Source organism: Anopheles cruzii, chromosome 2 (assembly GCF_943734635.1).
Source record: "Anopheles cruzii chromosome 2, idAnoCruzAS_RS32_06, whole genome shotgun sequence".
Classification (NCBI taxonomy): domain Eukaryota; kingdom Metazoa; phylum Arthropoda; class Insecta; order Diptera; family Culicidae; genus Anopheles; species Anopheles cruzii.
Window position 1 is genome coordinate 27,024,184 of NC_069144.1, and position 16,843 is coordinate 27,041,026.

The window sequence follows — 16,843 nt, forward strand, 5'->3', positions numbered from 1 at the left end:
CCCCCCGAACGCTGAATCATTAACGACTTTCTCAGACTCTTATTTTATGGTCCCGCTGAAAGGGCTCGCCCGCGTATCGATATTTATTTTATGCACCACGTTTAAGTGCACGTTTTCTAACGCTTTTATGATCCACCGCACCCCACGATCGCCGTCCGTCCGTCCATCCGCCCCGTGCTGCCCCGTTTGTTTGGTTTTCCGGGATGCTCCCCGAGCGCCCACTGAGGAAGCATAAATATTTTAAAAGAAAATAAAATCATATAAAGCTGGGGGCGGTGGCGTGGCGATGATTAGTCCTCGTCGTCGCCATCGTCGAAAGGCGAAGGCGTAAATAAAATCTATTCCCTCCCAACGCACCCATATTCCATTTGGGGCCCCGGCTCCCGGTTTGCCAAATGTTAGTTTATTTTTCCGAGCCACCAAAAGCCAAGCGGCAACATTATGAGACGGGCGGGGTCGTTTATGAAATGATGGTCCTCCACGACCACGCTGGCCACGGACCACGCACCACAGAAGGTGCGCATCAATCGAGTGTTGTTTTTTGGATGCACTCTGGACTGGTGCACGTCCAGGATGCAGTCCTCTGTCGGTCTCTAGGCGGGAGGAACATCTGTTGATAAAAATAGACGCCCAAGAATGTCGGCTCCCGGCCGGCTCCCTGTTGGTGGTGGTGCTTTATGGTAACAGTTTCTTAAGTTGATCGTCCGGGCAGTGCGTGGGCAATGATTTGGTAGATCGAATTTCATTACGCTGCTGCCACGCGTGATACGGCCTCTAAGAAGATCTTAGATCCCTGCTGCAGTCTTGAGGATCAGTTTCTCTCTGACGAAGCGTGATGGGAGCATACTCCAAAATGAGTACCCATAAATTTGATATTAAATCCCGCATTAATTCGTAGCAATAATTGCTCGGACATTAAGCAGAAAGGCCACTTTCCAGGTGGATGAGAGAAGACGATCGTGGTTTCTATTGTTTCCATACATTGTTTACTTGCCAACTTATGCTTTCTTTGATTCAGACATTATTACAAACTATTAAATAAATTTTGTATCGAAACAAAACAGAATATTAACAAGAAATAATTTTAGAAAATCACCGACTTTTGTCTGCATTCATTTCAATTAATGTTTCTTCCATTAAAATACTAAAAGACCGAGCTTTGTGTACTTATTGACCCACTTACTTACTGTAATTTGCTACTGACTGATGTAATTCTTGCCAATTGCAAAGCAAATTTCGCGGAAGCCGATTTACGTACGGCAACCAGCGAAATAAATCTCACACGCAGCGCCCAAGATGGATTGCCCTTAATCCGTAATCGACCCGCCCGCGTGAACCAGGAAGCAGCCGCCCTACCTGTGGCTTCAACTACATACCCTGTGACCTGCCACGGTGGGTGGAAGGGAATTCGATCCCACCACCACCACCACCACCAATCGATAGGCACATCAATGTGTTTAAATACCACACAATATTGTCAACGCGAAATGGGATTCCGGCTGCCAATCCACTCGAAATACTAATAAGGGAGTAATTCCTCCTTTTTTTAACAATTCCGCCCCAAATGCACAGTGCTGGATGGTTGGTGAGCCACCAGTTTTATTACCTCACGGAGCGTTTCTTCACTTTTAAGCCTCCTTCCGATGGGTTTTTGGTATTTGGCAATTGTTTTGATTAAAAATTCATTAGCGAGCCGTAACGAAAACGTCCGGATATCCGGACGGTTCGGCGACGGTTAACGTGCGTGTCGGGCGTACCTTTTTGGGCAGGTGTCCAGATTTCGCCCGTTACCATGCTGTCGGTGGTGCCTGTGGCAGACACCCGTTCCACGACGTTTGATCGATTTAATGCCGGCGATTAATTAAATTCCACCGATAATGTATGCGCAGAGCCGCAGCAGCTTTCGTTTTATCACATTAACCCACAGAATGTAACATTATGTGGTCAATCTGCTGCCCTTGCTGCTGCCGGCTTTCTCCTCCCGTTTCGAAGTGTTTTTTTTCTCGCCACGTTCCACGAAATGGACCCCGCCGAAACCGGGAAAAATCAACGTCGCGCACTAAATGTGTAACCAAATTACAAACAAATACGCATTTCCCGACGAGGCCGACGGCCGACGTGTTGGGGTTTTGTTATGTGCGTGTGTGGTACGTTGTTCTTCTCAAATGCCCTTTGTTTGGTTTGGTGATTGTTGTGATGACTTTTTTATGGTCATGTTTTTATTTCGTAACACCACCTCCTTCCACGCTACATCCACGTCAACATGTAGCGATCGCGGCCCGGTCCCAAAATGAAAGAGTTCGGCTGAACCGCAGATGAAAGGCCGAACTCGACGTCGAAGCCACTGCTCAAGTCCCTTGAGGGCCGGCCGGTTCGTCGAAGAGTTTCGATGTTCGAGTTTATGCTCGAGTTTATGCTCGAGTTTATGCTTTTGTGAGCAACGGAAGAGGTTTCAAATAAACGGTGCTGAAGCATCGAGAACGATTGAAGGCACACATTAAGCCAGACACAGGCTATTGGGTTCGTTTAGGATCCTTTTTTGTTAAACGACAGTGGCAACATATCTTATCGATTCTATTGGCAACCGATTTGCTTCCGAAAAGCGATGTTTACCACCTAGACCTACCGCCATTTACCGCGAAAAGTAGACACCTTCCGGGGCCGAACGCAAATCTGACGCTCGCCTGGCTGATCGTAAAGTCACGCCAAGGGCAAACAGCTGCCAAGTGGCGGCTTCGTCGCCTTGAACGTACTTTCGCACTGCCTTCAAGGACCTCCCGGAAAGTGAAGAGGGGCCATCGTTGCGACCCTTTCGTCCCTGCTGGAAACAGGACGACGTACATGGGCCGTTACAATAAAGGTGCCAAATTTATTCTCCCGCCAGGATGCAGCACTGCGAATGGGCGGACTTGTCGCTCGCGGAGGGTCGGCGCGCTCTAGTCCGTCACCGACCGGTTTGTTATGCTTTTCGTCTGCCCAAACTTCCCGCGAAACCCGAACCGGAAGCCGGCCGCTGTCGGCGCCACTCGACTGTGCGCAACCCATCGCGGAGCGCGAGGTCTTCGCAGCATCATACTTGACACTGTTCCGGTTCCGGCAAATGCCGGAAGGACGCGCGTGCTCGCACCGCTTACAAGGGTGCGTTAGAAGTGGCCCGCACGCCCGAAGCCGACGCACCTTCTCCGAGAAAGGGGGGCGCAGAATAAAAGCTAGACGGAAAAGACACAATCATCATAACAATAAAAGTTTATTGGCCTTACAGTGGCATATATTATATCGTCCGCTCCGGTGTACGGAGTGGGATGGGATGGGCCGCCTCCGAGATCCGGTGTTTATCCACCCACCGAGGTAGGAGGTACACCTGCCTAAAGGGCACACCTCACAGAACACACACACACGGCAACCGGCGTATAAAGCATTGGCGACCCACGGGGCCCCTTTAGTCCGCCGCCGGTTTGACCAGAATTCGGCGCTTTCTTGGGTGTTTCTTGGGTCGACTTGAGAGACAGTGGACTTGGCCATCGGTGGCCGTCGGTGGATTATTGTAGTTGCGATATTTAATGGGCGACCCGGGGCAATCATAAAACCCTTACAAGTGCCCATAAGCCCACAAGTAGAGGTCACCAGGTAGTTGATACACACTGCCACTTACCGGTGCGTGTATCCTTGTCTCGCTGGACGTTTAGAACAAGGCGTCAGAAAAGTGGCTCAATGGCGCCGTGGCACGCGAGGACGCGCATCCTCTGCGGGTTCACTTTTTTGCCGTTTTAATTACTGACAGGTCCTTCGGGTTTATGTACGTTTGCGCCCGTTTGTCAGAAAGGCGTCTTTTGTGGAACATCCCGACAACCATTAGGGGTTTATTATTTTATTTGGAATTTAGTTGGAACAAAACTTTATTCAGTTTGTCTTGTGTCAGAGTATTTGATCGATATATCAAAAATATCAAAACTTTACAGTTGATAGTCTGCAGAGCAATGGATGTTGAGGCTGCACCAGTTCAGTTACACTTGGGACAATGTTTCCCGCGCTAAGAGGTGTTGGGCGGCTCTAAACTCTTCTAAACACTGCTAACACCTTCTCGAGGGCTCTTGTCACGATTCTGGGACATTGCACAACAGTACACACCCCACACTGTACCGATGGCGCAGGATTCTAGTCTAGGGTCTACATCGCAAACCCTGCGTTCTCTCTCTCTCTCTAGTCGATGGTCCAGTTCCTGGTCCACTCGTCCTGGCTGCCTGCGTCCTGCTCGGACTAATTAAATTACCCATCGTCGGTGTCACTTTCGTTTGACACCTTCAAGCAGTGCCGGATGGTGGCTTCCAACCGCCCGGGACAGGTTCCCGGGATTGGAAACAAGCTAATTAATGGCCGTGCTCGATCGTAATTTCATGCCGCTCGCCCCAACTACTGTTGTTAGCGCCGCCAGACCTTGCCCCTGGTCCCAGCCCAGGGCTCTGCTTTTCATAACCTCAAACAGTTCGCAGGCCTGTGCTCTTCCTGAAGGCGAACCCAGCGCTCTGGCGCGATTGCTGACGTGGCAGAGCTGGTGTCACATACCGCTGGTGGTGGTTCTCTGGATGATGATCGAGCTCACGCTTCTCGGCAGGAACGTGCTGTTGGAGTGGGCTGAGTGGCCGCCCACCCCGCCAGCAAGGAGTCGTTAGCACACGTGCGAGTTTCCCCGCGGAGCGCCAACCAGGTGCGACAGAGGTTATTAATCAACCCGCGAACCCGCGAACCCGCGAACAAGTGGAAAGTATGTTCTGCTTTCCTCTCACTCTCGCGCTCTGTGGTGAGGTCTGCCCAAACCAAACCAACGTCTGGTGGCCAACCGTCGACAGGCTTCTCGCGGGAATAAATTAGTTTCCCCCGGCACGGCCCCTGCCGACCGACTGATGTTAACTAGCATCCCGGTCAGGGCACTTGGCACTGGAACTGGAAGGAAGAGAAACGGCTTCGCAACGGCTCCCGTATCCGTCGTCGTCGTCGCAAAAGATCGATTACTTAGCCAGACGCCTGTCACGCTCGCCCTCCGCCGCCGAGGGTCATGGTTGGATGGGTCGTAATTGATTCGCAAGGACCTACGCCTACGTGGCGTGGTGGCGTGCGAAGATTTGTGCAAGGAGCACTTCAACCAGCAAGGACCAATTTGGCGATAATTCGATTTAATCGAGGAACAATACGTCGTTGCGTAAGGACCTCTAAGGAGAGCCTTAGAGAGACTGTTTTGAGATAAAGTTAGAGCAACCTTCACTGTATTTCTGTTCCAGGACTATCAAAACTCCGTTATCCTCATCGTTTTCCAGGGATCGTCCGCTGGGATGAACAGAAATTATTAAAAATCCATAATCCCTGGATGAAGTTCTAAGGTGGTGCGCCCTTGTCAAGAATCGGGCATCTAAATAATAGAAATGCTCTTCCACCCATTTACAACATTCTTCTGAGGCTGAAGACCACCGAGAAGCGAAGACACCGCCCCGACCCCCGACTGGCCGTCACTAAATACCGTCAAACTGTCGGGCGGCGATGCGTCATCGTCCCAGCGCCGCCAGCATCAAAAACGGACCAGCATCCTTTCTTCTGGGCCTGGGGCTGACCCACTACCCGCTAACGAATTCTGTTTCATATTTGCTCTTCAATAAAATAACACATCCGGTGCCGTCGTGCCGAGCAGAAGGTGACATCAAACGCATTCCAACAGCAACAACTCTATTTCTGGAGGCCACCCGAGGCTTCCAAGGAGCGTAAGGGTTCTTATCGCAACGAGCTGGGTGTTCGCCCGACGATCGAAACAGCTGAATGGTCGGTCCAATACGCGTCCGCCACTCGGCGCAAAGATGACACATCCTGCTGGCTGCTGCTGAAGAGTGTCCTTTGAAGTCGTCACACACACACACACTTAAACCGGTCGGTCGGTGAGTAATTAAAGTGCGGAGAACATTATTCGTTCGCTAGCCGTGGTTTCTTTTCGGCCAGTGGTCACCTACGGGTAACCGTCATTACATTAGGCGCGGTTTGAAGGCGCCACAGATTAGGGCCCACAGAGACGGAGAGAGAGGAATGCGTTACGTCTCCGATAAGCGGACCTCCGAAGAGCCAACCCCATCTCAGCATCCTTTCGGACGGTTCAAGACCCTCGAGGGTAAGGCACTCCGGGATACGTAACAGCATCACACACATCATCTTGTTGACCCATCACCCCGGAAAGGACCCGGAAAGGACGTGGTGGAACCACTTACCTGTTAATATCGTTAAAACAGCCCTTGGCAGCTTCCGTTGATTCATGTTTGGTTGGTTTCTGAAACGACAGCGAGAGAGAGAGAGAAAAAAGGTCATACATCGAGAGGACATAAGAGAAAGAAAGAGAGAGAGCGTGAGCAGCAGCAAAGCATAGAAGATCCCGCACAAAACGGAAGGGGAAACAAAACAGCGACAGCAAATGTTACGGTGCCGCAACACGCAGCATACAAATCAGAGTGGACCGAGGACCCTCAGCGCACGGGCCGTCCTCCGAGTCCGAGTGTCCGCAATCTGTCTTCGGGCCCCGGCCAAGAGGTCTCAAGTTCCAGAGCCCAATCCAACCGAAACCCCTGCAACCGGCAAGAGGACCGGCTCTCTCCCGCAGAGTGTCCGAAACCGGTCAACCGGCGAACCGAACCCCGGTTTCCTAGAGAAGCCCCCGATAAAAAGGGTCTTCAAGGGTGTTGTGCTATTCGTTTTTTGCCTTTTTTCCTGTCACCCATCCGCGTGTGTGTGTGTGTGTGTGTGCGTGCGGATTTTCCATGTAAAATATTTACCTTAACCCCCCGCCGCCGGGCCGGGCTTTAGCGCCGCCACCACGGAAAGGTCAAAGATTTGTTATGGCGGGCTCGGCCGATGGGATAATAAAATCGAATTGACTTTCTTTCTACTCCGAGTTCGAGGGCCCGGATTCCCAAAAAGAAGAGAAAACATTGGACCATAATTATGTCGCTCATCTTCATAACTTTTTATGGAATCTAAGTGGCGTTTGGGGGCCATTTCGGGTGCCGGGTCTTCGCCAACTCGCGCCCATCGCCAATCAAACTTTGGTCGGCTCATTTGTCTGCCAAATGACTCCCGGCCGGTTAGGAGTCCCGGAGATCGGTGGAGTTAGGTCTAACCCGGGTTGGGTCAAGCAGTAGAACGGGAAGAAAACACGGAAACGCGAGCCACGGAGCCCGTTTATGGGTTCCCGGGACTCGCGGATCGGGTTCCAATCCGATCGATCGATGAAACTGATCGGCAACCATCGGTATTTTTCTTTCTTTGGGGTGCCCCATTTTTATTGGACTTGTGTGTCTTGTCCCAGCTTCCGGTGTCGATCAAGCCGGCCACATGAGATCTCCAACCCGAACGACTTCAAATCGATCGGTGCTGATTTTGGGGTTAACACTGACTTAACCTTTATTTGCGTCGTTTTAGTTTCCTGTCCTTGTTTCTCTTTTCAACCTTCGGAATCGGATCCGCGGCCGGCCTCGGCGTGCTGCGCGCGACTTTGTTTCTCGTCGGCCGAAGTGGGGTGTAAACAAATATCTCGTTATACAATTGCTTGCTACGCCACCGCCCGTTTCCTTTGCGTGAACTTTAAGACGCTCAGCTTCGGTCGTGGTAGTTTTTTGAAGTCTTTTTTGTCTCGTTGGTGTTCGCAAGACACATGGTCTCCGAATCGGGCACGCAGCGTACGAGCGAGACGGTGCTGCTTTGTTCCCGGAACGCGCAGTAATGAAAATCCGATCTTCACCGCCAACGCGAAACACGAAACCGGCGTGGCCGGCGGAAAGCGTATCGAATCGGTTAAGCTTCGAAAGTCCGGCCACCAGGGCACTGGCGGGTGAACGCGGGGATACGCGATCGCAGTGACACAATTCGCACAACTCGGGTTTCCTCCGTCACGACGACGTCACGGTATTACTTTCGTGGCGTGGCGAGGATTTTTTCGTCTTCGCCTCGTGATGCACAAATAAATTTCGCAATTTATCAGACTTGCGACAACTTTTCGGGTGGACCTTTTTTGTTTTCATTTACTTTTAACACATTTTTAATCAAAAACCTTTGATTTGTCACAACACCCTGGACCAAGAAACGGATCGGACGCCTGACAAAGGGCCCGACATTATCTTGGGCTTCTTGGGTTGTACTTTTCGTGCCCATTCGTTCCGAGCGCAGGCTCTTCTGCGGGCAAGGTGCAAACGCGCCCAGGGTTCGGTTACCGGTTCGCCTACACACAACGGAACGGAACCTTGCGTATTGCTCCAGTTCGGTTCGTGGCACTCGACAGCGGGACACTCGAGCTGGACTTCTGGCGTATAGCGTTACGATCTGTGCTACGCTCGGTGCCCGCAGATCCTCGCCTGGCCTGGCCGACAGCCGAAACCTGCCACCCAGCCCCAGACCCAGAGACCAGAAACGCAGCTCAAATGACTCCGAGTGACATTTCAAGCGCTTGCGTCACCCCCAAGTACGTCCAATATTTTGACGTCCATCAGCCCCATCGGTGTTGGCTTACAACGACTTGCTCCGGCGCTCCCTTTCTCTCTCTCTCTCTCTCGCTCGCGTCCAATTACGGGCGAATAAATCTGATTGATGGGATGTAATTTTTCAAATGGCCCGGGAAATGGTTGGGCACCGGCCGGGAAAATTGATACACCGTTCCAGGTAACGGGATCGACGGGGCCGTGATCTAGTGCGGTTGTTTTTGTTGCTGGTCCCACACTCGGCTCTCGGCCAGCTAATGATAAAAAGCCCATGGAGCCGGAGCGCCGCTAAGAATGATAACCGAACGGACTGACCCGGGGTCGGGCCAACCGATGACCGGTGCCGCTCTCTCGGTTCCAATACAGTTAAGTGTACCGTTTTTAATATTCTAATATCCTTCCAGGAGCGCACCCAAAGCGCTTCTAAAGGTGTCAGGCAACATCAAACGAATCGCACACTTTCATCGTTCGGACAGACACTCCAGCCGCTTTCTGAATTGTTTGTAACTCCGTTCTTTCGAGCGTTCCAATGCGTCATCGTTGGGGAAAAGGACACAATTCTTTGATCGGATGCGCCACACGAACGTAGTGGTCGCTCCAGGAGGGCTCCATGGACTCCGGTTACCACCGGCAAGAAAACCTTGGCCCTTCTGCCGGCCAAGAATGTTCCAGGGAATTTTTACGAACGGCCTCGTGCCTCGCTTACGGGACAAGAGTGCAGCCAAGAGGTTACTCCGAAACTTCGTCCCATTAGTACGGATCATCCTAAATTAACGTGAGGAATGCCGCCGTGTTTATTCCACCTAATGTGATAAGGCAGCGCGCCATAAGCGCCAATTTACGTTTCCCCCCACTTTTCCCCCCTAACCCACTTCAGCAATGGCCTGCGATTTAAATTTGTTATTCGTGGAGCTGTAGTATACCTCCTCCAAACGAGCGCCACGAGCCGTCAAATCTTGCTTCGGTGGAAATGTTTTTCACGTCAACTCGTTTCACAATCGAGCAAAGGGAAGCGAAAAAAAAACCTATTCCCGGAAGCCCCAGCGCTCAGGAGGCGCTTTTCGGATGTAGAGAGAAATTTCCACGTCCTACATAAAAAGAAAGCCACTTCAACAAAACCCAGACGCAGAGAAACAAAAGGACCACGATTCGAACAAAAGCACCGCGACGCCTTTTGTTGCTGCCTGCACCGAGCGGAACATCCGGTCCGGCCGACGAAAGCGGGCGAAGAAGTGCGAGACTCTCGAAAAGCTCTTTCCAGCCGCCTTCCGGCTGGAACTTTTTCCCCCACTGCAAAACGGGACAAAAACGGCGCGATCATAAGAAACGCTCGCGGGTTCGCGAAGAGAGAAAACATGTATTTTTAATTAAACCGAAACCGATAACTTCAAAAGTGGTGCCCCGGGCCGGACGACGTCGTCAAAAGGTCGGACTGATTGGCGGACCGGAAGGTTACGGCCACAAAGAAAGAATGAGGCTGAGAGAGGGAGAGCGAAGGAGTGCGGAAAATTTATGTTTATACCCGAAGCCGGCGGCACACGGCCCCCGCGATCGATTCGGGATGTTTGGGAACGGCTTTCTAAAATAGCCTACCAGCCAGCGGCCATGCAAAACGCCCCCACCAAAAGTGGGAAGCGTTTATTCCTAACATTCAGATCCGGATCCGGAAATGTACCGCACATTGGCGGCACCACCCGGATACAAACAGAAGAAGGAAAAAACGTTGGGCGAAGGCGAAACAAGGATCTGACTGCTGCTGGGCTGGCTGGCTGGTGCCGCAGGTCGCAGCTGGGCGAGAAAGATTGATCGTTTCGGGTGTGTGTGTGTGTGCCCGAAACCTCGCAGCTCGCGGCACAGGACCCGGGAACCGGACCCGGATCAGAAGGACACTCCATCGTGTTCTGACACTTCTCGGTGGACCTCTCGGCGAACGGTGCGCGCAACACAGCCGTCCCGTCCCATCAAACTGGACGAAATCGAAAACGGGTGGCCGAACGGGAAATTCGTGTTTTCCCTGGGAAAACGTACGTACGTGTGTGTTCGTGCGTGCGTGCTGGCAGATTGTCAACAGTCGGAAACCGGTTGTCGTCAGCGATTGGACCGAGCTGGCTGGTTGAGACGGATGGGACACGATGCAGCATATGCCCCCGGGTTCGTCAAGCCTTCCCGGGGGAGCTTCGAACATATGTTGCCGCTGGATCGGCTTCGGTGTGGTGCCGTCGAAGATGCTCGCTACGAGGCCACCAGATGCGCTCGGTGGAAAGTGAAACGTGGCCGTTGGCAAAGGGGACATTTTTGGGTCGACATTTCTGTCTGTTATCGTACCTTCGGCTGTCATCAGTGCACGTGTTTGTTTAATAAATTAGTTTCATATTTTAAATTTTAATGATGTTTTTCTCAAATTTTAATCATTGCCCCCTGACGGCCAAAATGAACTGTGAACTAATTATAAGCCAACGGAAGCTTAAGAGGTGCATCCGAAAAGCAATTGACAAAAGAGTTAAAAGAGACACAAAAGGGGCAAGACAAGACGAGAGGGCAAGACTGATCAAACAGACAAAAGGGGACACAAAAGGGAAAAGGGAAGAGCTAAAGACGTGTAAAGAGCGTTCGTTTGGTACTTACGCTATAAATCCCACGTTTGATGGTGCATTGAAATTTCCTACACCGGGCTAAGTACGTGCGCCGCCGTCGCCGCATAAAACACCACGAAAACAACACCAGAACACACAACCCGAGCCTCACACAATGCCCGCCTCATCGACGACGGAGACGCGCTAAATGAAAGCGATTTTCCACGGCCACTTTTCCCACTGCACCGGCGCTTTCCGCGGTGCACCGTGGTTTTTCTCACACACCACCCCACCGCAACAATATTGCACACCCCGCACGCGCGCCTCACTGGAGGAGTTTTTCTCACCGCCGCCACGGACAGACCCTTTTGGTGGACGTTGACGATGATGCGCGCCGTGGTGTCTTTCGCCGTTCGATCTACGAATGAGCGGCGCCGGGAAGAAAGAACGGTTCAACCGCCACCGCACACTACAACACGCACACAGACACACACAGTAAACCGGCCGGGGTTGGAAAACTTGTTCGGGAAAATCTCCCACGTCGAGCTCGCAGTTCCAGTTCTCAGCACTCAAGTGGCCCGCTCCGACCGACGCTACGTCGCTGACTGATCAACCGCCCGGAGAGCTGATCTCTTATCCGACGACCGATCCCCCGCGCACCGAGGGAATCGTCCCGAATCCACCTACTTTTAGCCGCCCCTTTTTTTCGTCAGCCCGTGCTCTGTCAATCCACGGCCTACTGCGGCGAATCGGTTGGGAAATTATCGCCCAAAACCACAGCGCAATCGATTCCGGCGTCCGCTGCGAGGAACTGTCACCAAAAAGGAGTTTGACAGGCGGCGGCCACGATTGCGTGTTGCGGCCACCATCTGGTTCCGTGGCCAGCCGGAGTTAATCACCCGACGGCAATTGGGGCTTTAATCCGTCACTTTCGGCGCAGATGATAATATTTTGAAACAAAACAAAAAGAAACAAGGGTTACTCGATTATTCAGAGTAACGCATTTTAAAGTCGCAACCGGCGATCGATCGCAGCACGTGATCGGAAGGACATCGCCGCTTTAAATCGTGGAGCGCGCGGCAAAAGGAAAACCATACACACGCACACACACACAGACACGCACACTCACACACAGGGGCGCACGACGAAAATCGGTCGCATTACTATACACACACCCCCGGCACCCGGCGCCGGCACACACTGATGATGCTGAGTATGTTGACTGCTGAGGAATCGCGCGATTACTACTGAGGAACGTCGAGTCCGGGAGGCGGCGATGGCCCAAACACACACACACACAGCGCAGCAGTTTCACCACCACCAGTACTGGCAGCATCGCGCGCCCGCGTGTTGATGGGGTTAGGGGGAGTCATCCGGGCGAGCGGCTCCCCCGGCGACAGAAGAAGGAGCATAAAATTCAAAATAAAACGAACGACCAAAGAATAAAGACAAAAAAGCACACGATCTCGCGGCCGTGCTCTCTCTCTCTCTCTCGGACACGACGGGTTCTTCGGGTTCGGTTCGGTTTTGCGAGAGAACTCGTAACTGTCCTACGGCGTAGCTGGTGCTACCAACAGTACGCACCCGGCGGCTTGTTGCATGAACTCTTCGGTGCGACACATGAAGTAGGCGAAAAAAATCCTGAAAGTCCCGAGAAGAAGGCAAAAAAAAACGAACCGAAATTCTCCGGGGGGTCCCGTTTTTATGCTGTGCAAAACATGCCTCTGCAAAAGTATGCTTCTATGCCCAAAAGCCGGCACATGTGTTGCTTCGGGGAGGCCGCCCGCTGTTTTGAGAAGCGTATTGTGACGCTAAATTATTGTGCCGCTCCCGAACGGGGATAACGGGAGCACCAGATGGCGTCAGAGGGCTCGAGGTAATTGTTACTTTCTTGTGGTTTGCCAATTCGTGCCAATCGTTGCCATTCATCTGTTTCGACACGAAGTTCCCGAGAACCGGCCCAAGGCTCAGTCAGGGACGATTGCTGCCACTTGACTTGACACACACGCACCGGAACATCTGGTATCTGGTGTCCCGACACGGATCCTTCCCACCATAAACAGCACCCAGACACGGGGTCGCAAACTGATTATTTAGTCTCGCCCGTAAGCCACTCGACGACGACGACGACGACGACGACGAGGGCGAAGAAAGGCCCGCCGATATTACGGCGCGTGTTTTTGGCTTCTATTTATTTTGCGCGCGCGACTTTTGCCCAACCTTACAGCGAGACACGTAAACATCCGCCGCTGAGCATGCCTGGAGCCCGGAAAACCGCTCGACAAAGTCCCGCGGGCACACGGGCGCTGTGATCGCAGCCACTCACCGCCACTGTGGCCTGAAGTCGTCATCGTCCTCGTCGTCGTCCCGAGGAGGTCCCGGCGCGCACGGTTGTAGCACTTTATCAAGTGCGGCTCCGTGTGCAGCAGATCCTGGCGGCGGCACGACCACAGCACAGGCATCATTACGGAGCCCTCACCAGACGCCCCCCGAGGGCCGGCCGGGTGTGGGATAATTTTCCCTGTTTTCCCCGTTGGTGCCACCGACAGAATTTGTTTAGAATTCGTCCTCATCGTCGTCCTCGGCGTCGTCATCGTTGCACCAGACAAGGATTGCATCTGGCGAGCACCAGCGGGGGAAAGTAATTTATCTCCGCATGGCGTTGGCCACACCATTATCGTCGCGAAGATGTCTCCGGCCGTCCTGGGCCGGGAGTCCGCCTGGGATCGTGCTTAACCCGCGTTTCGCGTGCCGCTGCATATCGGTCGCATCAGCCATCATCGAACGGATCGTAATCCGTCGGCGCACCGTTCGCGACTCTCGTGCCGTTTTGAAGTTTCGCTCGTTAACTTCCAACTCTCGCTGTTCCGGGGAAAGTTTTGCCGCGGCCGTGCTGCAGTGTTTTCAAATATTTGCATAATTACAAATTTTTGATTACGTGTCTCCATCGGCGCCGCGCCAATGATGTTTGATGTCTCCGTTTCCGCTGATTGGAAGTTAGGCTTCCGCTTCCTATTTGCATAGCTAATGCACTGCTCGCCCGCCGGTTGACAGGCATGCTGCAGAACGGTTCGGGACACGGTCGTAACAAGGACTAACAGCGAGAGAGTCTTGTAAATTTGTAATGTTTAACGTTAAATTTGCGAAAATAATACGTACAATGGAACCCCGGCACGGAGCACGGTCCAATGCTCGCGCCAAACAAGTGGATCTTCGTTTAGCTTCAACACGGGCATCGGGACGCTTGGTCCACAAGGACCTTCACAAGCTGGACGAGGCGCTTCTCAAGTGTTGATAAATACCGGACGGCGGATAAACAACGTCTCGGGCACGCTGGCTGCATCGCCGGCCACCGCCATGATCCATGGCGAGTGCACCAGCGAAGCCAGTGGCTAATAAAATGGATGGCAGAGAAGATTTGCGACCGGTCGTAACCTCCGGTTACCGGGGGGATGCTGGCGCACAAGATGCTTTCCCCCCGATACGGACCGTTGTCTGGACCGGCCAGCGCCCGGAACGACAAAGTACCGGCAGCCGTAATGTACTCTCTCGCCAGCGCCAACAGTAATAAAGGCGAAGCCGGCAATCTTCCCGTTTTTCCGGTAGCCACATAATCCACAGGATGGCCACAGCAAACGCCAACCGAGGCGACCAAGGGCCGCCCCGGAGCCGTGTTTACCTGCTGCACCAAGATGCACCAACAGAGCCGCAGTTGTTGTGCGTTCACCTGCGTGTGTGTGTATGTGTGTGGCCAGTTTTGTGTGCGGTGTCGAGTGTGTTTGCACGGGAATGTAATGTTTAAGAACTTCACATAAAATATTCATATTTAATTATTTCCTTCTGGGGGTGACCCCTGCTTAACGACGGGCCGACGACAGTATCGATGCGTTTAATCAGCTGCCTGCCGGACGGTCGGTGTGCAAAACGTAGGACGACGCCGTGTCCGAGGATTAGCTTGTCGGGCATTTATCGTGGCTTAGTCTGTCGTCGGTTTTTGGGAATCCTCCTAAACCTCGGCATCATATGATTGAGAGACTAAACGGACTAACGATGTTTTTTTTTTTCAAGGATCTATTAGTTATTTGTACTGTAATAGAAAGTTGATTAAACATTAGCTACTTCAGCATGTTCAAAATATTATGTAAAAAGAAAAACCCGCGTTTATAAATATAATAAAGTATTATTGTATTTTTAAACTGGTCTTTCGTTTGTATAAAATCTAAAGGTATAAGCCAAATTGAGCTTATTTTAAGCCCATCATTTTGGAATTTTATCAATGTGTATCTCAATTCAATTCATAAAATTTTTCGGTGTAAGATCGATTGGACCGTTCGAATGACAGTTTGTGATAGCTTGAATCATTGTTATCATAATGACGCTAGCTTCCGCCACCGATAAGGATTTTCGAGGAATTCTGTGGGACTACTTATCGTCTGGGCCACGTTTATTACCTCTTCCTTTTTATTGCTATTAACATGGTTGAAAGAAAATTCGTCGTAAAAGAGACTTTTTGGCGATAGAAATGAATATTTCCATTTGGGAAACAAAACCCATTTATTCTCCAGATAATAACTAATTAGCAAAAAACTACTGCGTATATTTGCATAAATCAGATTGTTCTAAGGATGCTCCAGTCACCAAATCACCAGTATTCCGTACATAAATAGTGACAGCGCTCTAAACATACTTCAATTAGAACTGAAGTTTCTCTTTCTGAATATTTGGTTTAAAGTTCGGAATGCAATTAAAAATAATAATATGTTTGTCACTGAGCAGCTTTATAATTATTAGCCAGCATTTCTAAAATGGCTCTTGAATTATGTGAAGCTTATATGCTGCATTTTTATCGAATTGATGTGTCTGATTCGGTGAAATTTATCACCTTAATCCATCATCGAAGATTGGAATGCTCAAACATTATCGCTGAAACGGTGGAGTAACTTTAAACCGAACGCAGCATATAGGAGATAGTCCATTCGCCATAAACCATAATCCACCGACTCCAAAGACCTCCAGCAACGTCAGAAAACAAAAGGCTCATCATTAGAAAGAGTGTAATTATTATTGCATATAAAAGTCCCGAACAAAAGACGACAGTTGTCTAATGGATCCGTGGCCGGGGGAGTTGCTCAGAAAAAAAGATTTGTCTCCCGGTTCGCCGGGCTGCGCTCAGCTACTCGGCCCACGAACCGGAAACTGAATGGGCATGAAGAAGTGCTAGAAGAAGAAACTCGAGACATGGCCATGGCGCGCAGAAAGCTTAACGGCGGGATGCACTTTGGGCCAATTCAGCATTCATCGCAATGCATCGCCGAGGAGTGACCTATTTGTTCGTGGCACCGGAAATGAAGTTCATTTGCATTGAACCGTGTGCCTGAACCCCGGGTTCTCCGGTCCTGCGCCCACCCCTTCCCGCAAAAGGATACAAACTTCGGCGCACCGGAACCGGAGCGTGATCGCCGGAACGGGTGCGTATGTTCCGCGCAATCCACGCGGGTGCCAAATCGTGGAGCCAACGGAAGCACCAGCATCAGCACAAAAAACGACCCTTTTGCCTTGCCCCGATGACGTCTTCAAGCGCGTCGCTTTTAACGGGCGGTAGGCAAGGACGAACGCGGACCGGCCCCGCATACGGTTGCCCCGTGCAGGGTGGTGCAATTTATTTTATCGAAATGTTGGCTCCCTTCCAGTGCAAATATCTTCTTCGCGACCACCGGAGCGCTACGGATGCGCCGCGCGTTCGTCGTCCTTTTTCTTCGTTCTTCTTCG

At 51.6% G+C, this 16,843-nt stretch overlaps 1 protein-coding gene across 1 annotated transcript in view; it reads right to left on the minus strand.

The window, feature by feature from the left end:
- Positions 1-6,291, minus strand: part of LOC128277653 (nephrin-like) — a 137,974-nt gene extending 131,683 nt beyond the window's left edge. Inside the window, exon 1 of the mRNA XM_053016145.1 lies at positions 6,246-6,291. Coding sequence (XP_052872105.1) covers positions 6,246-6,291 — 46 coding nt within the window. The remainder of the gene's footprint in view (positions 1-6,245) is intronic.
- Positions 6,292-16,843: the final 10,552 nt, after the last annotated feature.